The sequence below is a fragment of the Podarcis tiliguerta genome, assembly GCF_965153285.1.
Source record: "Podarcis tiliguerta genome assembly, chromosome: 1".
NCBI classification, from domain to species: domain Eukaryota; kingdom Metazoa; phylum Chordata; class Lepidosauria; order Squamata; family Lacertidae; genus Podarcis; species Podarcis tiliguerta.
Window position 1 is genome coordinate 92753995 of NC_139534.1, and position 24394 is coordinate 92778388.

The following is a 24394-nucleotide window of genomic DNA, read 5'->3' on the forward strand; positions in this document are numbered from 1 at the left end:
ATTTTAATCTTGGCCTTCCTTCAATAGGCATTGCATCTGTTTGTGCTTCTGAAACAGAGCAGAACTCCAAGCAAGCCTTTCCATCTAATCTTAACTGCTCTCTGTCAAAATAACCTCAGAAGTAGTACAATGATTTCTTTATACTCAACCGGAGACAAAGCTCAAAGTGGATTTGAAAAGCTTTGCGGTAACTATATGACGAATAGTCTGGACTCCTGAGTTGTGTTGCTCGAGGTCTGCCGAGCACCTTACAGCAAAGGATGAAACAAGAGCAGCTTTATTAAAACCAACCAAAGTTTATTTATAGAAGTCTATACATTTGTAACGAATGCTGCCGAGACAATGAATTAAAGCAAATAAACCCATCCCTCCCAATGAGCCTGTGTTGTCGCCACTCACTGTCACATGCACTTAAAAGAGGAGAAAACATTACACCTTCATACACAATTAGTTCCATAGCTATCCCAGAAAAAATATTACTCCCTCAATGCATTATTCTCAAGTGAAAAAAACACAAGGTGACAAGGAATCGTCCATTACCTGTGTGAAAGGAGAACCTCTTCTAAGTTTGGTAAGGAGGGGATACATGAGGATGGCGACCTCATTCACTTGTGTCCTAAAAGTTCCACAGTGTTTTATTTGATCAACTCCTGTAACCCAATTGGAAAGGATAAACTGATGCATTATTTACAACTTAGGGAGGCCTTCCGTACTCTGATTATGAAGCCCAACGTCAGGAAGTGCATTTCGGCTGCAGACTGCCATGATAATTAGGAGGGATCATAAGAACATTAGTTTAACATTTGCCGGCTCTTTCCTTGCTCCTATGCCATAGCTTTGCAAATATTGGTGGGCAATCAGGACTCTGTTAAAGAGTTTTGGACTAACTATCTCTCTATATCAGAAATGTTGGTATCAGGGAGACTGGCTACTACGGATAAAGCTGCTGACAAAGAAATCCGAGTGATAGAGATGCATATCTACATAGCATATCATGATGGCTCCCCAAACATTGGCAGATTCTAGAAATCCACTTTAAAAAAAAAAGTTAGAAGCATGTATGTCAATAAAAGAGTCCACAAGCGCTTGAGAAAAGTAGCTAGAAAAAAGGCAGAAAAACAGAATGATTACATATTTACACAATAGTCTGTGAAGCTATGGACTATGTAGTAAATAAAGTCACTAAGTTTACACAACTTGACGAGAACCACTTCGGGAGGAGGACTGTGTGTTCCTCCTCTTCATTTCATCAGGTTTTACACAGGTGTGTGTCTCCCTAATCTTAAATAAGGAATCAAAGAAGAAATAGATTAAAGCATCAATAAGGATTCCCCAGATCACAGCCACAAGACTCAAACTTCTATTCTGATGTGAGCAAACATTTTCTGGGCCTGCTTAAGAATGCTTCATGTGTGTTTGGATTTCTCCTTTTAATCCAGCTTCAGGAAAGTATCCTTATTTCGGGCACTTTCCCAGCACTGGCACTGGCATGATCCGACAGATCACTAACGTTCATCAATGTATGCACAGTCTTAGTTCAGTATAATCCATGGTAGTTCATTTTGAAGAGCTCTTTGATAAAATGTCATTTATTTACACTTCGATCTTTACACCTGAGTGATTATCAAGCAGTCATCTTTTTCCTATTCAGACATTCCATACATACAATCCTTGTGCTGGAGTTCAGCTGCACACGTTGTACCAGTTACATATAGGTCAAATTAACTGCCCTCTTATATTTTCAATTTTTTACTGTACGCTTTCCATTCTGCAGAACAAGATTAAAATATAAAATAAAATAAAATCGGGAGGCAAATGAAAAAATAATAATTCTGGCTATAAAAGGCAATTTGGTAAGGGTGCAAAATGAAAGATCGAAAGGTTACATGGTTTGTTGTGGGATTTTTGGGGTGGGTGGGGAAGAGTAGCAGCCAGGAACAATAAAACTGCCCCACCTACCTGTAGCAGGAAAGTCAAGGGCATATGTACTACTGCTTTACAAAGACAGTGACTGGGGGGAAGATGAGGGAAGGGGTTTTTCTAAGTCTGTGTGAAGGAACAGTGTGAAGTTACACAGCTATTGTCAGCCAGGCTCCCTGTTTGTAAAAAATAATAAAATAATAAAATAAAATCACATTTATTAAATTGCCCCTGCTGTTTTGGATGCTCAAATATAGCTGGTAAAAATTCAAGACAGATTTAAAGAACCATGACAGATACAAATTTACTGCAGGTGAAAATCGATTTTTAAAAAAACTATCTGGAAAAAATTCACACAACCCACCCACCCCCCACAAAAATGTACACTTTCAACCTAAACCAGTTCGTAAAATATACCCTTCTCCACAGCTAGGAGAAAGGGGAGAGAAGACGAGGAAAAAAGTGCAGGCGACCTTCACAAGAGGTCTTGTGCCACGGTTTAATTTTCCTTGCTTGTGGTGGTTGAGACAGCCAAGTGCTAACACTGCTTCTGCCACCAACAGATTCCTGCAGAAATCCAGACTCCAGGTTAACACTGAATACATACAGCCAACTCCAAATAGCTGTATTAACAAACAAAACAAAACTAAAAATAGCATGGATCCATATTTGTGGGTGGCAGAAAAGGGCAAGAAATGGAGGTCTATACAGTAAAGAGTCAATGATTTATATTACAGATGGCTGGCAATTTTAAAGAGTCTCTTCCCAGCTCTGTTGCTGCTCCAACCCCGAAGGGCAAACTGAAGAGGGAGGGAAGAAAATAAAGGGCGGGATATCATGTAGCATGCAGGATCAGAAGCAGCAGAGAGTGGGGTTTGCTCAAATAAGCCCCCGCCTTTTCTTGTAGTCCTCCAGGTTCAGTGATCGCCGGGGGGCGCCATCTTTTGCTGGGGGAGCCTTGGAGGTGATAGCCAGTGTTTTGGACTCTGTTGGGAAATAAGGCACACATACTAGGTGTGTAACTCAGCAAGCTGCATGGCTCTCTTCAAACAATCAGGCTCAAGGGAGCGCATTAATTCTGCAAGCTTTATGCAGAGGATAGCCATGATTATTAATGTGGTGCCAGCAGTGTAATGTAAGTAAAAAAAAAAAAAAAGAGTTCTGCCTGCCCCCGAGACACTGAGCAGAAGACAGACCTAAGAAACCTCCAGTTCCTATAGTACAGCAGACCCCTCCTCAGATGCAGTGGCAAAGAAAAGCAGTAAATCCAGCAGGATCTATGAGGGCAGTGGTGACACCAAACCAATGGTGGCTTCTCTCAATTTTAAACCAGCTCCTCAGTCTAAATAGAAGCTGCACTTTTTGAAGTTTATGGTTCTTTAAGCTACATTAACCAGAAAAAGAACAGCTCTACTAAAAGAAGTTCACTTTTTCAAAGGTATGGCTGCTCGTAGTTTCTACCGGGATGCACAAAATTTGTGTACAGTGGTGCCCCGCAAGACGAATGCCTCGCAAGACGGAAAACCCGCAAGACGAAAGGGTTTTCCGTCTGCAGAGGCGCTTCGCAGGACGAATTTCCCTATGGGCTTGCTTCTCAAGACGAAAATTGATGAAAAATTTTGAGGTTTTTTTTGCTCCAAAACCCCTTTTTCTGAATCGCTAAGCTGCTAAAAGCATTTTAGCAGCAAAACCGCTAATCCCTTAAAGCCTTAAAAAGCCGTTTTTAGCCCTTAAAGTGCCAATAGCGCTAATAGCGCTAATCCGTCAATGGGCTTGCTTCGCAAGACGAAAAAACCGCAAGACGAAAAGACTCGCGGAACGGATTCTTTTCGTCTTGCGAGGCACCACTGTATTTTCCATTCGCATGCTTTGGATTTTTTAAAAACCACCCGGCTATTTTTTATTTTTTTTTTGCAAGGTGGCACCTAAAACTCTTTTCCTTTTCTACCACCTTTACCTTTCATTCCCTGAGGGACAGGCACAACCTACCTGAGCTGGGAACCTGGAGATCAATCTTCACATCAAAATCATGCACTTTGAAGAGATCCTCTGAGAGGTCACTGGCAGTTTTTGAATTCATATCTTTGTCTTTTCCCTGACTCTGAAACAAGAGACATCTTTTAATATCAAGTAACACAGAAGGTTACCCAACCATGCTTTATTGGCTATAGTGTCTGAAAGGTTCCATTGTAGACCCCATTCTATTCTTAGACGCAGCTTGAGGCTTAAAATGTGACTATTTCACATGGTGGCAATTCCAAAGGTAAGGATTACATGACAGAAGCATATGCAACAGCAAAAAGTTGAGGGAACTTGCCTTGCTCATGTCCTTTGGAGCATCTGGCAATACACCTGATCCGTATTTTGCATTAAGTTGGGCAAGAATAGCAGCTTGGACAGCAGGATCTCTAGACTGTGACAAAGGAAGAAATTTAATGTCAGGTTGAACAATGGACTTGACCATTTATAGGTGAACATTTCTCTCTTCATACAGAAACAAGTATGTATATAAAGGGAGGAATTAAAGGTAATACTCTTCTAATCAGCACAAGCATTTTAGCTTGTGGAATGGAATGGAACAAACCTCATTCCTCAACACTGTTATGGGGGGTTTCCCCAACCTCCCAAAACCAATTTCAGGGGGTAGGGTGTGCACAGAGGGAGGGGGAAACCCCATTGTACAAGTGGAAGTCTCTGAGCGGGGCTTCCACTGAGAGGACTCATTAAGCTGAATCCCAACCCTTAATATATCCCGTATACCCATATCCCACAACTCAATAAACGTATAGTTAGAAACATATACACTATCTTTCCAAATGGTTTCAGTGATTTTCCATGCATGACAGAAATACTCTGCTTCAGCTATAAAAATGGGATTTGCACACCAATACAGCACTCTGCTGAAACAGGAAATGAATATACTGTTCTCCTGTGCAGTGGGCAATAGACTATAGTGCTGCCTTCTTCTAGATACATTTTCAGTGATCCACACCTTATGTTGCCGCATCTAGATTCTCTCTCTCTCTCTCTCTCTCTCTCTCTCTCTCTCTCTCTCTCTCTCCATACACCCCCCCCCCCAATATGTGAATAGCTTGCTCTGCTCCCGATTGCTGTCAAATCTCTGCATTTTACTTACGTTGGAGACTATTGTGGGCTTACACTGCCGCCGAGTAAAGGGATCCATCTGTTGGTTTTTCATACTGTGGCTTTCAGCCTGCAGAGAGAAATATGAAGACACCTTCCATATGTAGGAGTCCCAAGTGAGTATTTTGGGAAAATCATTTTCTTCCTCATTTACCATATATGCGCACATATGCACGACAGGATTAGGAAGGGTGAGAAAACATGCCTATGGAGGGTGTGACTACAAACTAGAGTGCTAAACATTTCCCTTGTCTTCTATCAATAGGTTTTCCCCTACCCTAGGCTCTTAAAAATCATAAAGCTTTCCTGGTTGAGACAGTTTCAAACCACAGTTATATAGTGGCATTAAAAGCCAATGGTCGCTGTAGCCCTTTCATCATTCCAGACAGGGAAAGTCAGCCTCCAGCAAATGCTATTTTTCTCATGCTCCTGCTTTGATAAATGGACTGGACCTTTTCAGCAGGCAGGCTTTAAGTTACTTTATCACAACAGTGCCACTCAAGTATAGTTGCATGTTATTGCTTGATACTAAATGGCAATATAGTAAGGCTGTCCAGAAAATTATACGTTGTCGTAAAAAGCAGCAGAGTTCAGAGAGCCACCTTTCCCATGACAATATATTTTGCCTTCTTTGCACTATCAACATCACTCACCACTAGAGCCTTTTCAGATTCCACAATGTTCCATTCTCTATTCCTCTGATTGATGTAACTGCAAAACGAAAGAAAAAGAAAAGGTGTATGTATTTCACTTACCTCATGTATTAGAAAGGAACTCTGAAATTCAGGGTCTCAACAAGCTATTTTTCTAGAAGTCATTTTCTATTTCTTTTTGAAATGAGAGATAAATTCTGAACCCTGAAAAGTGGTGGATTCTGTCCAGATGGAAAATTAACAAGATCACTCTGAAATAACAGCAGTGACCAATAATGGTCACAAAAGCAGTACTGCTGGTTTTCTGTTCCCTTGTCTATTATTAAATATTAGGTACCAACCTGATAGCTGAAATATTTTTCGTTCGCTGGCGATCCAAGGCCTCTGCTCTCTCCTCTAACTCATTAAGCTGGTCTTGAATCTGTTTTGCTCTGTCCTGATCTCCCATGTCTTCTGCCATGGCCTTTAATAAAAATAATTATTTGTTAGGAATGAACCGCTGTTGTAGCATCAGCTATGTGAATTGATTAAAAACCATGAGGTTATTATGTTGTTAGTTCAACTGGTTATGTGCTTTCTTTCTTTCTTAATAACATATTATACTTCAGGATCAACAGGGATCTGACTCAAGGCAAGAGAAGCAACAGTTAGTGCACTTATCAAATTTGAACAAGTTGTGTCAATCTTTACAAAGGATTCTCAGCAATAAAGGGGATACTGGTTTCCCCCCCTCGGGAAACAAGTTAAGCAATATTACTGAAATATATATTGAAAAAGGCAGCCTTAATCTTGACAGAAATTATTTTGGGGGCCATTTCCCAGTGTCACCATATTTTACCTTTTCTTTTAGTAGCTGTGTTTTCTTCATGGCGTAGTTTGGTGGTGCTTTCCGGAACCTTTCTTTCTCTTTTACAATCTACAAATGCACAAGGGGGGGGGGGACATTATGAAAGGTGGGCTAACTGATGGTTAGTTATGAAAAAGCTGCTCTGGCTCGCTCTGTTCAAGCACTGACAAGCCAGGCTAAGGTCCTACATCACTCACTTTGTGGCCTGCTGAAATTTTTGTTCCTAGCCTGCATTTACATGGTACAAGAACAGTAAAGAAGCATTTTAAAATTTATTCCATCATGTTAACACACTGGCTGCATGTCCACTAGCCGACAATAATCTATCAAGAGTAACTGCAGTCTATCTTTGTTGTTACATGATTACGGGTGGCACCATATTTTTCGCTCTAGAAGACGCACCTAGTTTTTGGAGGAGGAAAACAAGAAAAAAAAATTCTGAATCCCAGAAGCCAGAACAGCAAGAGGGATCACTGTGTGGCACTCCCTTCTCACTGTTCTAGCTTCTGGCTTAGCCGCGTGCAGCCTCTTCAGGGCAGCGGGATGAAGGCTCCCCCTGCCCAGAAGAGGCTGCACGGGGCTAAGCCAGACACTAGAACAGCAAGAGGGAGCGCTGCACAATGATCGCTCTCGCTGTTCTGGCTTCTGGGATAGCTGCGCAGCCTGCATTTGCTCCATAAGATGCACACACATTTCCCCTTACTTTTTAGGAGGGAAAAAGTGTGTCTTATAGAGCAAAAAATACGGTAAGTACTGCAGAGCCCAGCTAATTTCTCCTGTGGGCAGATGCTAAAAAACAACAACCCATCTCTCCTCCTCCCTTACAAACCTAGTCTTTAGTGCCTTACTCACAATAGAATACAAGTCCTACTTCTGCTGTGATCTAACTTTTGCAAATCTGAAGTAAGTAGAGTAACTGTGATATGCCAACAACACTAAAATAGGATAAGAACCAGAGATAGGGAATCCATAGACCTCCAGACATTTTTGGGCTACAACTCTCATCATCCCTGACCACTGGTGCTGCTGCTTTGGGCTGATGTGAGTCCAACAAAATCTGGGTGGCCACAGGTTTCCCATTCCCAATATAAACAGTCTTTTCCAATACGATGTCTTTCCCAACACGAACAGGAAGTCTAACCCATCTTATCTTTACAGAACTAGAATCTGGCACCTGAGAACATCTAGGAGCTCACCTACCTTTCCATTGTGAACCTTCAATTGTATGGGTTCAGCTCAAAAGTACATTTTCTTCATTTACCTCCTCAATGTCCTGGTCATTGAATTTATAGTTGAGGGCTTCTTTGATAGACATGTCCTTCTTGTTTATCTCATCTAGTGTTGGTAGCTGCATCCCGGCAGAAAACATCTAGATGTTAAGAGAAATAAGTGTCAGAGTACTTCATTCACCATTCAACACTCCTGTTTGGAAAAATGGAAATACTTACAGCTTCCTTCCACTTCATGAACTCGCTCTCTGTGAATTCTTGATTGGAGACAAATTCTAAGCGGAACACACGCTGGTCACTGCCATGCCTACACAGAGAAGGAAAAAAGGAGCCATCATTCCACAGCACCTTCCCAAGGGCAGGGCAGCAGGAGACAGATATAAAGTGCATTTATACCTGGCTACTAAGTATACCTCTGTATAGTGACTATGTTACGCTAACTCTAACTTTGCTACAGGAAGACACATTATAAATTTGCTGGAAACGGTGAAGGGGGAAATGTTAGTAGGAATAACATAGCATACATTCACTCAGCTTCACTCAAATATTTGTTTGGACGCTCCATTTTTTTCATATCTCTAAGGAAAATATTGGGAAGGCCTGAAATCAAGGAGAAGGTCCTGATGGAGGAAGCAATTTTCATAGATTTCCCTTTTGCTCCTCAAGCCACCTCCCACACTCTTTGAGGGTCCCTGAAGCCTCTGGAGAAGTATTTCAAAGAGCACAGGGGAAAGAAGGATATACCACGCTCTCAAAATGATGGAGCAGGTCTTACCTTAACTGCAACCCTTTGTTTGTCCTGGTACCTCCAAGCTGATAAACCTTTGCAGTTTCTACAACACCTGTTATTTCTGCCACCTATATAAATAAAGATAAAGTGAAAAAGGATGAGTACTTCCATGGAGGGGGAAAGGAGTCAAGAGGAGGCAGACTTAAGAAGGAGCGTCTAGATGGAGCTGGAACAAAATGCCATGCCTACTGGCACATCTGTAATGGTGTTCTTTGTTTCTGAAGCAATAAGGCCTTATCTCATAAACAAAGTATAATGGTAACATTTAAATTGCAATGGCTTGGATCGAGAATTGTTCCCAGTGGTGCGCGTATTCCCTTAGAACAGCGGTTCTCAACCTGTGGGTCCCCGGGAGTTGTTGGACTACAACTCCCATCACCCCTGAGCTCTGGCCTTGCTAGCTAGGGGTGATGGGAGTTGTAGTTCAACAACATCTGGGGACCCACAGGTTGAGAAAGGCTGCCTTAGAAGTTCTGCTCAGAAGATTCTCCCAGCAATGAAACGGAGATGAGGACTTTTGCTAAATCCCCTTTCCCTCAGCAGGTCAGAGGATGCTCCAGAGCACCAGGGGTATGCAATAATACTCATTTTCATTGTTATCAGCTGCATTCCTCTGCGGATTCAAAAACCTTCTGTTGGCGGATGGTTAAATTTGGACCCAACATAACAGGTGGCAGCTAATTTCACAACAGTGGACTTCTAGTTCTACAAGAGAAATTCCCCTTCCTCTTCTCACTGCTGTACTCCCTTGGTACCTCCCCTCATCTGCTCCGGAGGGTCTTCCAACCTTTTTAAACAGATTCTGGGGTGCACAGAGAGCTGCAGCAGGGAATGCATTCTGTTGTGTTGTCCGTTCCACTGGTTAAACAAGGGATTCTATAGATCTTGGTATTTATTAAGAAAAAGAGGACAGCAAGGTGGGATAAGTAAAAGGGCTTCATAACTAATATTGTGTTGTTGTGTAATTACCCGCTTTCCCGTCACCATATATTTGTACAGTGTCCTGCTGCTTCTGGTGTCAACAGGAATTGGGTTTGATCAAGGATATACTCACTCTGTAAACTGGTTTGCTATTGTGGTTTCCTATGCCGATGCGCACAAAGCAGCCAGTGACCGTCTTGGCAAAGAAAGGCATGTGACACCATCGCTCTAGTTTGTGTCGAGATAATCGAACCCGATTCAGTTCTTCAGGCAAGGACACTGGCTGTGATTTAGGAGGGATTTCTTCTTTCCTAGCATGACACAGGAGGAAATATTCAAACAGAATGAGAGTGCCACAGTCACGTAACAAAATCCACACATTAACACAGTGGTTCTCAATTTTTATTTTTATAGTGGTGGAACCCTTCACTTTAAACAAAACTTCAGCAAAGCCCTTGCAGTAAAGTATTTTAACTGGTTCTTTAAAAATGGACGGGGGGAGTTTATTATTGGGAAAGCAAGCAAGTGAAAGCCAGTTATCTCACCTGTACGCTAAAGGGTTCAAGGTGGTGCAAATGGTTCTCCTGTCTTCCATTTGATCCCCACAACGATCTTGTGAGGCAGATTGGGCTGACAGGTAGTGAATGGCCAAAGGTTACCCAGTGTTCCTTAAATATCGAAAGTGGGCTTCCCCAGTCCTACTACAGCACACTGCCTCTCTCATAAGATGAAAACAAGCATAGCCCACACAGAATACTATGAAAGGTATACAGCTTTATTCACTGCCCTCAAGCAGAACTTCAGTACTTACTCTTCCTCCTCATCCGAAGATGAAGATCTGGATGAACGATCAGTTTTCTCACTAGATTTATCGTCTTCTTCTTCCTCTTCATCATCTGAGTAAACTTCACTCGTTTTTAATGGCTGCTTCTTTAAAAGCAACTCAGCTAAAAAGGGAAAATGACATAATTCTCTTCTGTTCAGTTTCCTCGACCAGACTCCTTTAGTTAAAATAAGTAAGGCTCTAAACAGGTATTGCCTCAAGGGAGCCCATGCTCTTAGCTGTATTCACATTTTTTTTCTTCCAAGCTGAGTTCCAGGGCTAAGCATGGCTGAATTCTTTTTGGCTCAAATTAAGCTTTACTGATTACTGCATTTGAGTAAAGGAGATTGCTATTCATCTACCACATCTTACTTCATTATGTATCTTGGATATAAACCTTAGAAATAAATTACATGTTAGATTTACATGGGAAGCTCTTCAACACAATAATACAAAAATTAGTTTATGTGCACTGGCAATTTGCATGGCTCTTTATATGAATTCTGAATTAGTAAAATGTGTTCACACTCTGAACTCTGGTGGATACCAGAGCACAAATGGTAGATATATTGCCATCTGTGCACCTTCTGACGAGACACTATTAAGGAGCTGTTATTAGGACATACTGCTGTTCAAAGCAACAATAAAAAGTAATCAGGAAATTTGTGGGAATGTGGTAGCAATGAACTGTGCCTCCCTCCACAGTTAGTTAAACGAAATCAAGGCTCTGTAAAGGGTGTAGTCCCTGGGCATCAAGGAGCACCCACATTCTTTAACTGGAAATGTACTCCACAATTGATCCTTTTCATGGGCTTTTGAACTAACCTGTTCTGTTCTTCCTTTTCTCCCTTTCTGCTTTCAGTTCTTCCATGGCTTGGGATTTCTTATCCAATTTTTCATCTCGCTTTGACCGTCGCTCTTTATTGTGTGACATTACCTATGGAAACACACAGCAACCTTTATAATAGCTACTTAGACCTCATGCCCCAAAATAACTACACTTACATACACTTTCATCCACATCACTTCTCTTTACAATGTTTTGAAGTGTTTGGATTATTTGCAAAATTTGGTTTGTAATGACCATTTAAAGCTGGCCTGGAATTTATTCTAAAAAAGGTTTTATAACTGCACCACTTCATTAACTTATCTGAAGAAGAGGGCATAAAAACAGACCATTTCTGCATGCGAATATGTCATCCAGAAGTGCAGAAAAGCTACTGTAGCTCTGTTATTGGTCACATTGGCATAACAGAAAGTGATTACATGATTTTCCAAAAATGGAGTCCAGTGGCACCTCAGATTTATTGATTATAAATCTGTTAGCCTTTATAGTGCCGTAAGAGTCTTCTTTTTGCTACATTACAACACAGATACTTCCTAGAAATGGTTTACCAAAGGACTGCTACCTATATAAAGAATAATGGAAGACAAGACAAAAATACATTGCTCCTGTTCAGTTTTCATTGAGACCATTATTTAATCTGGTTTGGTTAGGATGAAGGTCCATGATGAACTGGAATCTAAGTGATTTCACATCACAAACATCTGAGTAATTTCACACCACAAACACCTGGTTTTAGGCATTTGTCATCACCTGGTAAAGTGAGCTTGCTCTGTTCTTACCTGGGATTCCTGGATCTGGGTGAGTTTTTTCTTCTCCTGCTCTTCTTCTTGCTTCTTCTTTTTCTCTTTCTTTTCTTTCTTTTTTGCTGTCTTTAATTTCTTTTTTATTTCAAACCTGGGCTCAAAACAAGGGGAAAATGAGTAAGAACCTGCAGTCGCTTTCACACATCATTAGAAGTCAAGGGAGGATGAAATATTATAATAGATGAAAAAGGGATGGGAAGCCATTTTTGTATGCCAACAATCCCATTTCCTGGGGGACAGTAGCATAGATTGGGGGGTGAGTGGGGCTAGAGATGGCAGTTACTAAAGCCCAAAAGTGGGTGAGGCAGGAGCTGGATGCAGAGGGACATATCTTTTGTCTCTTTCAACAAACTTTTTTTTTAGCATCACCACTTCTCTCTCCCAGCTCCAGTTATGGGATGAATCTGAATAGTGGCTTCCCAACCCTGCTCTAAAGCAAGAGAATTATAAGCAGGAATAGACTGTAATAATAGTTACACTAAAGGTGGGTGAAAAACAAGTCCACCCATTACTGTTACAGACTAGGCAAATTACTGGCAAAATCAGGTGACTTGTTGCTCAGTTTCAAAGCAAAATACCAGTACTAGAAGCTGGCAGATGAGCCTAAGTGTTTGAGTTGATGGGATTGATCACTTTAAAGCATGACTACTCTAGGACAGTGGGAAGGGTTCAGATAGATGTACAGAGCCATCCACCAAACTAACAACCAAGTTATGTTCTGAACCTACTGAATTTGAACTGTATACATGAGAAGCTCAGTCCTGCAGTCAGATTTAGAATGGAGAGAACAAAAGTTGCTTGGTTATGCCTAGAAATTGCAAGCTTTATCTGACCAGGATTTTGCTTGAAACTGAAATCCGAACAGCTGCAAATGAAATTCTGCAAATGATTTGCATCCCATGCTGCAACTGAAACTCTCCATGCTGTTCGGTTCCATACTAGACTGTAAGAACAACCTGGCGGGACCTATGCTGTGCAGGACTTATGCTGTGCAAACTACAGAAAATGACTATTTGATTTTTCCTAGCAGTTCGAGAGTCAGAAGTTGGGCCTGAAACAGGTAGAATTCGTTTTCTACTTTTCCTAGCAAAAGCAGATTCTCTCTAAATGCATTTAAATATAATTATTTGAAATAGAATTGAAAAGCACTTTTATTGAGGGAAGTGTAATTTTTTCTATCATCTTCCTGTATTTAATTTTCAGTAGGTTGGAGATCTGGTGGTATGACACTATTTGTTTGTGTTTTTATATGTATATGCGTGTGTAGTGTGTATCTATATCTAATATAGGTAGGAACCCTATATTGATTATTATCATTATGTTTTATTATTATTATTTTATTACCTCTGTCAAGTTTTAAGTACTGAGATTATCAATTTATCTAGGGTTTTAATAGGTCACAAGATTTTATGGTAACCATATTTGTAATGTATTCTTGTTGGTGTTTGTCCTTTGATGCTATGGCCTGTCGGCTACGCAAATAAAGTCTATTCATTCAGCCGTCAATATAGGTAGGAAACAAAAACAACACATTCTGACAATTTCTTGCACCCTGCAAAGGGTAATTTTGTAATCTGCATTAACTCATTTCTATCTTTTTTTTTTTAAATCAAACCAGCTGGGAAATGATATGCAGGTATCCTACCAATACTGAGCACAAGTAGACATTGACCAAAATGAAAACTAGCAAGCTTACTAGAATTATGGACATGAGGGTGTGAGTTGCATATGTAGAGGGCACTGAAATTGTTATTTAAGTTAGCCTTTAATCATAAACCTCACCTCCTCTTTAGAACCTCCCTCTTCTCTATCCGATTAAACAACTCCTGCTCCCTCTCCTTTTCTGTCATCTGTTCTAGCCGGGCTCTGTCCTCTTCATCACCCATGAGGTCCTCCCCATAGCCATCAGTGAACTCATCTTCTGAAGATGAATCAGAGTCTGAGCTGGAACAAGAGCTATTGCTTTCAGAGTCAGATACTTCACCTGAAACAAAACAGAAAGAATCCACTCTGCTGAGTCAACTGCAGAACTCCAGATAGACCAAGGTCGTTTGCTTGCATACATTCCTTGTTACTATTGCTTCCCCTTCTCCCCATCACCATCTAACGTTGTATTCTAAGCTCCTCAGGCAGGTACCTGCCTTTTCCTTTACTACTTTGGAGCATGCCATGTACACTGGTAGCACTAAAATACACACATGCCTGTGAGAAAGTAGAAAGTATCACTAACAAACCTTGACTATGGCAGGAGAAAATACATACACATTATTATATCTTTTGTTATTCCTTAATAAAGTAAAATTAATAGAGTATGTGGGCCTCTGCATAGGATGGAGTTGCAGGATTGTAAAAGAAAGTTACTTTTAGGCAAAAAGTACAGGTACAGCCCAAAGGTCTAAGAATGTCAGAAAGATTACAATACTGAGAATACCAAAGCCACATTCAGATGTATTATTCGTTTTACTCCAAGGGTTCAAAGCAGGCTACAGCAATGGTAAATGAAACACATTCCTTAAGGGAAAGAAAAACTTGTCAACTCTTACCATTAATCATGCTATTTGAGGCTGATGGGAGTCCAACAAGACCTGAAGGACCACAGATTTCTCACCTCCAGTGCAAAGAATAAAGGAGCAGCCTCATACACAATAGCAAGCAGCTGAATACTATTAGCATATAGCTCAGACAATCACAAGAATGGTCCAAGACACTAGAGGAGGAATTTAATATTGCCCCCCTCTGCACACTGTTCTGGAGGTTCTCCCAATATTTGCACAGGGCTTCCGCTAATGAGACTCATAAGATCAGGCATAGGCAAACTCAACCCTCCAGAGCCAGTGTGGTGTAGTGGTTAAGAGCGGTAGACTCGTAATCTGGTGAACTGGGTTCACGTCTCTGCTCCTCCACATGAAGCTGCTGGGTGACCTTGGGCTAGTCACACTTCTCTGAAGTCTCTCAGCCACACTCACCTCACAGAGTGTTTGTTGTGAGGGAGGAAGGGAAAGGAGATTGTTAGCCGCTTTGCGACTCCTTCGGGTAGTGATAAAGCAGGATATCAAATCCAAACTCCTCCTCCTCCTCCTCTTCTTTTGGGACTACAACTCCCACCATCCCTAGCTAACAGGACCAGTGGCCAGTGATGATGGGAGTTGCAGTCCCAAAACATCTGGAAGGCCGAGTTTGCCTATGCCTTCATTAGATGAACCCCACACTAGATTTGTAGAGGGAGGAAGAAATGACTAGAACAGACCAGGAAAATAAAATTACACGTATCTTTTTACGGAAGGCTTAAACCATTGTCCCTTTCTTGCCCTTTACATCTAAATATCTAGAGTGATAGGAAACATTAAACAAGCACACCAGTGATTTACATATGCATTTAGTACTTCAGCATAGCCTACTGCAAATATAAAAATAATCTGGCCTGGAAAAACAATCTAAGCCCAACAGAAAATGAGTGCCTACGGAAAACCACCCACATTACTGACATGGTGCATCCTCTTACCCTCTTCAGGTGCTGAGCTCTCTGCTGAGCTTTCTTTATCAGAACTGCCTGATGAGGCTGCTTTGTTCATCTGTTTCTTCATGGCTCCTTTTTTCTCTGCTTTCCCAGTTTTCACTTTCTTCTTGTTTTTAGAACCTCCGACTGTCCACTGTATCGCAGGAGAAATGAAGAGACTCATGTGGCAAGGCTGAGGCTTTCCCAAACAATCAAATTAATTTTACAGGAGATAGGACAAACTACAAGAGAAGCCCAGATTATAATACTGATATATATTGCAGAATCCACACTGATTTGATGCAATCCACTTATTCTTGTAGAAAAGCTTACCTCTACATCGCTGTCTGAAGTCTCAGAATCTGAAGATGCTGTAGGCTTACTAGCAGGTGCTTCTTTTTCCTCGGAGTCACCACGTTTCCGTTTGGCAAGTGATAAAAGCTCCTGGTAGGAGAATAAATATACTGTTACCTTTAAAATGAAAAGACTCTAGCCCTATTAGAGACACAATTTTCACCATAACACTTCTCCATCAACTCTTCAAATATGCTGTCCCTTAAAGTACCAGTGTTATCACATGGTGTAATCCGCTGTACAAACCATTAAAAAACAAACTTCGCATGCATACAAGAAGGGCTTTCTCTTTTGCAACCCAGCTCCTCTGAACTCCTTCCTAAGTAAAGTCCACAGGTGCCCGACCGTACAAACTTCTAGGAAATGTGTAAAAATGTTATTTCAGAAAAGTTTTAAAGAATCATGCTGTGCTCCATTTGTGGCTCTGGGTTATTTGGCGAATTTAAGTGTATGCATTTGACTTTCAATTTGACAGAATTGTTGCTGTCCACTTTTAATACATAAAAAGCCAATATAATAAATGCAAACAGGTGGACCAATTACAAAATATATTACACATGAATCCAAGTCCTTAGACCAGGGTGGTCCAACTTCATACCAAGTGGGCTACTAGAATACTTTGACACGGAACCCGCAGACCACACTCAGCCTTGTCATGGGGGTGCCAGGCTTTGGGAAGGAAGTGCAAGGATGTGGCAGGGTCCTAGAGCCCTTTCCAAAGCTGGGAAAGTGCTAACAAGGCTTTGGAAAGGAGGACTCTAGGACCCTGTCACAGTCCTCATACTTCTTTCCCAAAACCCAGCTTACCTGGCTTTGGAAAGGCAGTGCAAGGGCTGGGGGGGGGCATAAAATGTTGCCAAGGGCTACCTAAAAAGGGGCCACATTCAGTCCTCAGGCAGTGTGTTGGACCACCCTGCCTTAGACATTTTAAAGCACACCTACGAGTCACATTAGAACATTTGCTTATTGGAGTGCTCCCCTAAGTACCAACTTACTACATGGGAGGGCTTGATACATGTAACTTCAACAGTCAAGCAGCTATACAGATCTCTACAGAATTCTACATATCCCAATGGCCTACTTCACATAGGTGTTTGGGCTCTAGGAGATGAGACAGGCAGCTTTGCTCCTTCCTGGTCATTCTGACGCTATGCTGAGCTAAGCCCTGGTTTGGTTTAGCGTGTCATGCAAACCCATGGTTTAGCTCTCTCCAGGCTAACCATGAGCTGTCCTGTGGTTAATTGATAGTTGATAGGGTTTTTTGGGGAGAGAGAGAAAAAAGTATGCCTGACCTGACAACATGCTATGCCAAATCGCAATTTAATTCAGCCAGAGGAAAGCAAAGCAGCTGCAATCTGCTCCAAGGCCCGCCACTAAGCTGTGGTGTGGCTTAGTGTGACATGCTAACTAGGCCAGTGGCTGGCACAGGAGGCCAGAGGTGTAAAGTAAACCTTCTAGCCATCCCAATTTCAACCACTGAGAGCACTCCACTGAACAAGGCACACTACAGGGAAGATGGATTTCTAAGTATCATTGAGTTTGCTATTATAAAAAAAACAACAGGAAGTGAAAAACATACACTGAATTTTCAGTAGAACCTGCTACCTAAAAGATGTGTTTCAATTATCAAAAAGGCTTGGTTCAGATGTCATGCTATGTGATAATCAAACTTTGTTTGGTGATCAGAACTCCCCTGCAGGCTTGATTGTCCCCCCTCCCTTTCCTGGTTAGTGATAACTTAAGAGTTTTCTGTGACCTCTGAACTACAATCACCATTAACCATTAATTGCTCTCAAACAAATTATTCTGGGCAAACCATTGTAAACACTTACGGAGGGTGCGAGGGAGGAAGAATGTAGGTGGGAATGGGCAAATAGGTCTGCAGTGCTGTGGTGCGCTCCCAATTGCTAAACCATGGTCTGAAAAACCAGGTAGCAAAATATCTTAACTGGACCACTGTCTTAGTAAGACTGTACTAATATGCAAGAAAGAAAATCCTTCATAAGGATTTGACATTTCCCCTGCTAAGGAAAGATGCTTCACATTTTCTTCTGGCTAATATTGGTCTACTGTACTGTGATAGTTTAGAAAGACCCACAGTTTCCAAGAAACTATAGAAGTGAGGTAATATTGAAGTTTCATTGTTACCCACAAAGTTCTAGCACTTGGTAGTAAAATCATAATTTCTCTTTTAAATGCTAGATTTAAGCTACAAGCAGAAACTAACCTCAAAATCTGATACATTGGCTTATATTAATTAAGCACTTGGAAGGTTAACATCACAATCCTTTATTTGCATACACATTTTCCCAAACATAAACAGCACAGTGATAATTTTGGCATGGAGAAGAGAGCTTCTCAATGAATAAATAAAATATCTCCCTTTCCCCTGAAAGAAAATCAGAAGCACATGGTGTTGCATGCTGTTGTTTTCAAAGTAACAGCTGTCAGACTACATATTGATGCCAATGGCAGCTTCCCACCAGATGTAAACAGCAGCCAGAGAAGGGAGATTTTCAGCAGGATTGTACCACAGGAATATGTTGAAAAATATACCCCCCTCCCCACTACAACTCCAATCCACACCCCCCCACAATTGCTATTTAAATTAGAATAAAAAGCACCCAAACTATATGCTTAATTCCATGTAGGGCTTGGTGCACAAATTAGCAGTCACTGGACAGCAAAAATGCTTAAGCACTGCTAAAAAGCAGTACTGCCTATACAGAAAAACAGATGAATAAGCCCAGAAATGTTGATTACCAAAATCAAGCAATATTTACTGGGTGTTTGATCTTTCTCATCAAATTCTGGGGTTTTCTTTAATAACCATATCAAATGTTTCCTCACCAGTTACAGGTTCATAGAGATGTTAAAATCAGTATATTGGATCCACAACAGTCCTTCTATAAATAAAAGGGCTCCTTCTATTTATGGAAGGGACTGAGAACCACCAGACAATTCCAAAGGAGAAGAGGAAGGGGAGATGCTCCAACCCTCTGGAACAGTTTTTCAGGGACACAGTTTTTCAAGGAAGGAGTAATTGATGGAAAATCTGCTCACATGTATCAGGTTCAAAATCAGTCTCTATGCAAAAAAAAAGGTTGTATTATTATTATTAGTAGTAGTAGTAGTAGTAATAGTAGTTTTCAGTCTACTAGGTTCTCCTCTCCTACTTCCAGATATCTAATCTTTGCCTCCTCTCCACTGCCACCAGCTATTCCTTTCCATGGCTAATCAGATGACATCATTACACACAGACAACATCTGTGCAGTTTTGCTTACAAATTGGCACAAGGCACCCAAATGTACATGTCTATTAAAAACTATGTGTCTCAACACCTTCACCAGCAAACCTGGTGACTATTAATATTTACAGTACCATAAAAGCCACATTTTCATTAAGAATGTACATTGATTTCTACCTTTCCAGCTTCCTAAGCCACCTATAATCCTAATATTAACTATTTGGGTTTAAGCAAAGAGCTTAAGTGTATACACCTAGGGTACATTTCCAATGAATTCAAGAATGAGTGCTTTACATAGTGTTACCGTATTTTTCGCCCTATAAGGCGCACCGGCCCATAGGGCGCACTTTTTTTGGGGGGGGGGGGGAATAAAGCAATTTAACAGAAGTATTGCTTAGCACCCAGCTTCAGTAATCATGTAAGGTGTAAACACTCTACTCATACACTGGTACCTTGGTTCTCCAGCTTAATCCATTCTGGAAGTCTGTTCGACTCCTGAAACAGTTTGAAAACCAAGGCATGGCTTCTGATTGGCTGCAGGAGCTTCCTGCACTCAGTCGGAAGCTGCAGAAGCCACATCAGACATTCAGCTTCCGAAAAATATTTGTAAACCAAAGCAGATGTGTTCAGGAGCCAAGCCGTTTGATTACCAAGGTACCACTGTACTACTGTATTCTCCAATTGTTAATGGCCCAAAATGGAAAGTTGGGCTTACTGTGAAGTGCTCTTCTGGTCAAAATGCAGTAAAGGGGTTAAGTAAATCTTCTTGTGGTAGATGGCAAGGCCCAAATCAGAAGAAGTTAAATGCCCCTATCAACTGTTTGAGCATGGTAGTTATCACTAGAAAAAACAACAACATTTAAACGAGTACTCCAACAAGAACAGAAATGAAGACAAAGAAAGACATGTTCAGAAGGACATGAAACCACTGCGGGAAACTGCACAATTGTATATAAGAACAACTCTTCTGCACAGTTGCCTTCCATCAGCTTTGGCTGGTAGCCCAGCTGCACCCCTATCTGGACAGGGATAGCCTAACTTTTGTCATCTATGCTCTGGTAACCTCTAAATTAGATTACTGCAACGTGCTATACATGGAGCTGCCTCTAAAGATGGTTCAGAAACTTAAGTTGGTGCAGAATTCAGTGGCTTGGTTGCTCACGGGGGCAAGACAGTTTGAGCATATTACACTGATCCTGCCCGACTGTACTACTAATTAGTTTCCTGGCCCAATTCAAAGTGCTATATCTATAATTTTTACTTATTTTCCATTTAATTATATACATTCATATCATCATTATTATCCACTTTACCACCCTGGCTCTTAGAGCCATCGACCTCCTTCCCTCCTGCCTCATGACTATCAAAATTAACCTTTATATCATTGCAGTTTGTACATTTTCCAATTCTAATTGTACTCAATACGAAATGACTCGAAATTTAAATAAATATAGAAAGGTAGAAAATTTCTCATTACAAGTCTTCAGACAACACTGCTAGTGCTGTTAATTGCTTACAATAATCTTTCAAATATCATATAAATTTACTCCAGTCCTTTTGGAATACTTGATCATGCTGGTTTCAGATTTTTCCTGTCAGCTTCACCAGTTCTGCAAAATCCATCATCTTCATCTGCCTCAAAGTGCTGGTTTTGATCTATAAAGCCTTATACAACTCAGGACGGCAATACCTCAAGACTGTCTCTTGTCATATGAACTGATTCGGACCCTGCGCTCATCATCTGAGGCTCTTCTTCGTGTGGCTCCTCCATGAGATGACTGGAAGGCGGCAACACAAGAACAGGCTTGTGAAATGCTCTCCCCAGGGAGGCTTACCTGGCGTCTCTGTTACATATTTTTGAGGTGCCAGGTAAAGACCTTCCTCTTTTCCCATCTCTTTGTTTATTTAGCCAATCAATGGCCTTTTAAACTGTGTTGTTGTTATTGTCAGTTATTATGCTATTTCTGGGTTAGCGGAGTCTATAACCTGAAGCGTCTGTAACCTGAAGCATCTGTAACCCGGTACCACTGTAGTGGTAGTTTCTGGAATGGAAAACGGTCTAGTACCTAGGCATTGTTGGGCTGGATCCATTAGCATTTGCACCACCTACAGAACACCCATAGTGTCTCCTACATATTTTTTAGGGAGGACTGATAGAAGGCTTTGACAGTACGAACCAGCCCACCACCTAGAAATTTGAAGTCTTAGAGCTGTTGCTGTTTAACTACCAGTTGTGCAACTGGAGGCACAAGAGGCTTGGATGGTGTGATGAACCTTGGAACAGGAGATCCTTAACACAATCAAGAAGATTTTGGGCATCAAATGGCAGGACAGTCTCAAAGATGTGTTCTTCCAAGCATGTTCACACTGCTGTCTCAGACACCTATTTTTGCTTGATCATGTCTACAGAATAGAAGATGGCAGGATCCCCAAGGATGTGTTCTATGAGGAGCTGGCTTCAAACACTAGGCCCATTGGCAGACCAACTCTGCATTACAAAGATGTCTGCAACCAAGACATGAAGACTGGCAACATCAACCCCACCACATGGGAATCCCTCACAGGTGACTGCAGTGCCTGGTGACAGACAGTCAGTTTGTGTATCCACAGCAGTGATCAGAGGAAGAATGACCGCTGGGAGGAGCACAGAGAGGAAAAACACCAGAGAGAAGCACAACTGGATGCCTTCAACTGCCCCAGCTGCAATTAAACATGTCTCTCCCATATTGATCTCTATAGTCACAGCAAGTGTTGTAATGCTCCAACAGTTTGACTTCACACTCATAGATACACTCCTTCATTGTCTCCTGTGACAAATCAATGCCAACCAACTATAAACCAGGAGATCTGAGAACTATTATTCTCTGGGATGGAATGGGACTCACACTAGGACTTGTATCTTGAGTGGCTGAACCTTGAGCAGAGTTCATGCAAGCTGGAAATGCCCACAAGTCTCTGAGTCAACCAAAATGACAGTACACCCATAGATTTTGTCCTAAGTCTTGGAACCCATAAAAGAACTTGATTGTTTCAGTGCCAGGGCTGTTTATAATAACAATAATTTTATTATTTATACCCTGCCCATCGGGCTGGGTTTCCCAGCCAATATATGTTTATGCATATATTGAAGGATGATGGTCACTTCCTTAACCATTGGTGATCAACTGGAACACAGAACTGGCTGACAGACGATGGAGGCTGACTAGGAGGAACTCCATACACATATTCTGCCGAGAGTGAGAAACCACTGTTGCATCTAAGAGTGAAATAAGGCATGAGACTAAGTCAAAGGGAGCAATAATGGAAGCCTGTAGCTGGACAAGGAGCATGAGAGGCAACAATCTCCTTGACAGGATCACCCATTTGGAAGTGAAAATCTTATCTGACAACTTCTGCATCAGAAAAACTGATGTTTGTTGCAACCTTCAGATGAAGCCTTTATTGCGCTCCTCCAAGAACAAAATTGTGATGGCTACATCTCTTTTGGTCTGAAGTACCAAAGGAGATATGATCAACAGGTTTTTTAGATCTAGGCAGACATGAACATCACTGCTCCAGAGATTAGGAAATGCAGTCAGGTTTCCATGAGATTAAGTAATGCCATGAAAATCTTTGCTTGAATTTCTTTCACAATTAACCTCAGCATCTATATTCTGATCTTCCTGCATGTGGCGGGAATTGGAGGTCTAGAATAATTTGCTATTCCCTGTTCTTCTGGGACGCCGTAAGGAAGACAAAAGAATATATTCTGAGCGGCAAGTTTAATTCTATGGCTCTGACCTGAGTTGGGTCACGAAAGGATCTTTCCAAGCAGGGGCTCAAGAGCAACAGAACACCCCTTTTATTTATTATCTTAATAGAAGATAGAAACAAAAAGACTGGGTGTGTCCTCCTCTTCCGTACCCTGTTCAATTTTTGTTCTGCCTTTTACAGAAAATGGAATTTTCAGCTCTGATGCTGAAACTACTGCCCAAGAAATGAAGTTGTATTGGTGAGCTTGCTTTTCACAATCCATGCACTTTGCATACACCAAGACACATAGAAAAGAGACATTAAATGTTCAGGTTCCAGAAACCTCTAGACAGACCCCAGCACTCTAAACCAAGCAGAAATGATTGCACCCTGCCAAAAGCCAGAGAAAACGGATATTATGTTTATTAGCAGAGCTGAAGTATCCAAAGAGGGGTGGGGGGACTAGTAAAATTATAAGAGACACAGAAAGGAGAGAATCTGGCAAAAGGGATCTTGCTGTGTAAGCCTGAACATGAAACACAGAAGACTGTGAAGCTTGGAAAGTTAAGAGAGAACTTATGCAGAATTCCCCATCGGCCCGGCTGCATGTCAGAACTAAACCACTCACTTTGGGAACCTCGGACATTGCAGGGGGAGCCTTTTCTCAGTGACAGGAAACACGAACTAAGACGGATTTGTTGCAAAAGGTCCAGAAACCAGGCTACCTATTCCCTATCCCTCAAAACATCAAGCACCATTGAGTTTCAAAGGACTCCTATTTAGGTGGGAGCCCAACCTATAGTAGGGGGTGGCTAGCCAATGGCTAGTCCAGATGATGCTGGACTAAAACCCTCACTGCCCCTGACCGCTGGCTGGGGTTGACGGGAATTCAGCAACACCGGGGGGACCAAAGACTAGCCGCCCTCGAGCTACAGGCGCAAGATGCATCGTTGCCTGCCCATCCCATCACCTGGCGGAGGGGTGCGTCCCGTCACTGACGAGGAAAACAACAACAACAAAACCCCTTCCCCTTAAGATATTATTTCCCCCTCCAGGGCACCTCAGCGAACTGCCTGCTTCCGAGGGAGCCTTGCACCCACCCGCTCCACGCCCCCCTTACCCACGTTTGGTGCCCAGAGCCCTCCCGCCATCGCCCCCCACACGCCAGCCTCGCTCTGCCCCTCCCCGAGGTGCCGAAGCCGACGCACCCGCAGACGCTGAGGGACGGAGACCCGAAGGCTCCCCTCAGCCGCCCACGGAGAGCGAGCCCGGCGGCGGGCGCAGAGAGAAGCCCTGGGCCCAGCTCGGCTCACCCACCTGGTCCAGGTTCTCCTCGCTGCCGCTGTCCTCGGTGTCGGAGTCAACGAGGACCCGGCCTTTCCGCTTCTTCACCATGGCGGCGCTGACGGCGCTCCGCTGCTACTGCCGCTGCTACTGCTGCTCCTCACGGCGGGCCCCGCAGGCGCGAGCGGCGAAACACTCGGAGCGGCCGGGCCTTTGCCGAGCCAGCCGCTCGCCCGCCAGCTAGCGAGCCCGGGACACAAAGGGCACCGAGCATGCGCCATGCGACGCCCCGCCTTCCGGGGC

At 42.2% G+C, this 24394-nt stretch overlaps 1 protein-coding gene across 1 annotated transcript; it reads right to left on the minus strand.

Annotated features, from left to right (window-relative positions):
- Window positions 1–276: 276 nt before the first annotated feature.
- On the minus strand, window positions 277–24386 carry RTF1 (RTF1 homolog, Paf1/RNA polymerase II complex component). Its single transcript, XM_083450324.1, has 18 exons — window positions 24125–24386; window positions 15807–15917; window positions 15480–15627; window positions 13760–13961; window positions 11954–12068; window positions 11153–11264; window positions 10316–10451; window positions 9638–9815; window positions 8569–8651; window positions 8013–8100; window positions 7826–7933; window positions 6556–6633; window positions 6059–6180; window positions 5718–5775; window positions 5057–5134; window positions 4238–4333; window positions 3910–4021; window positions 277–2906 (listed from the first exon to the last, which is right to left on the minus strand). The coding sequence occupies exons 1-18, from the start codon at window positions 24200–24202 to the stop codon at window positions 2800–2802; spliced, it is 2010 nt and encodes a 669-aa protein (XP_083306450.1). The 5' UTR covers window positions 24203–24386; the 3' UTR covers window positions 277–2799.
- Between the last annotated feature and the right edge of the window lie 8 nt (window positions 24387–24394).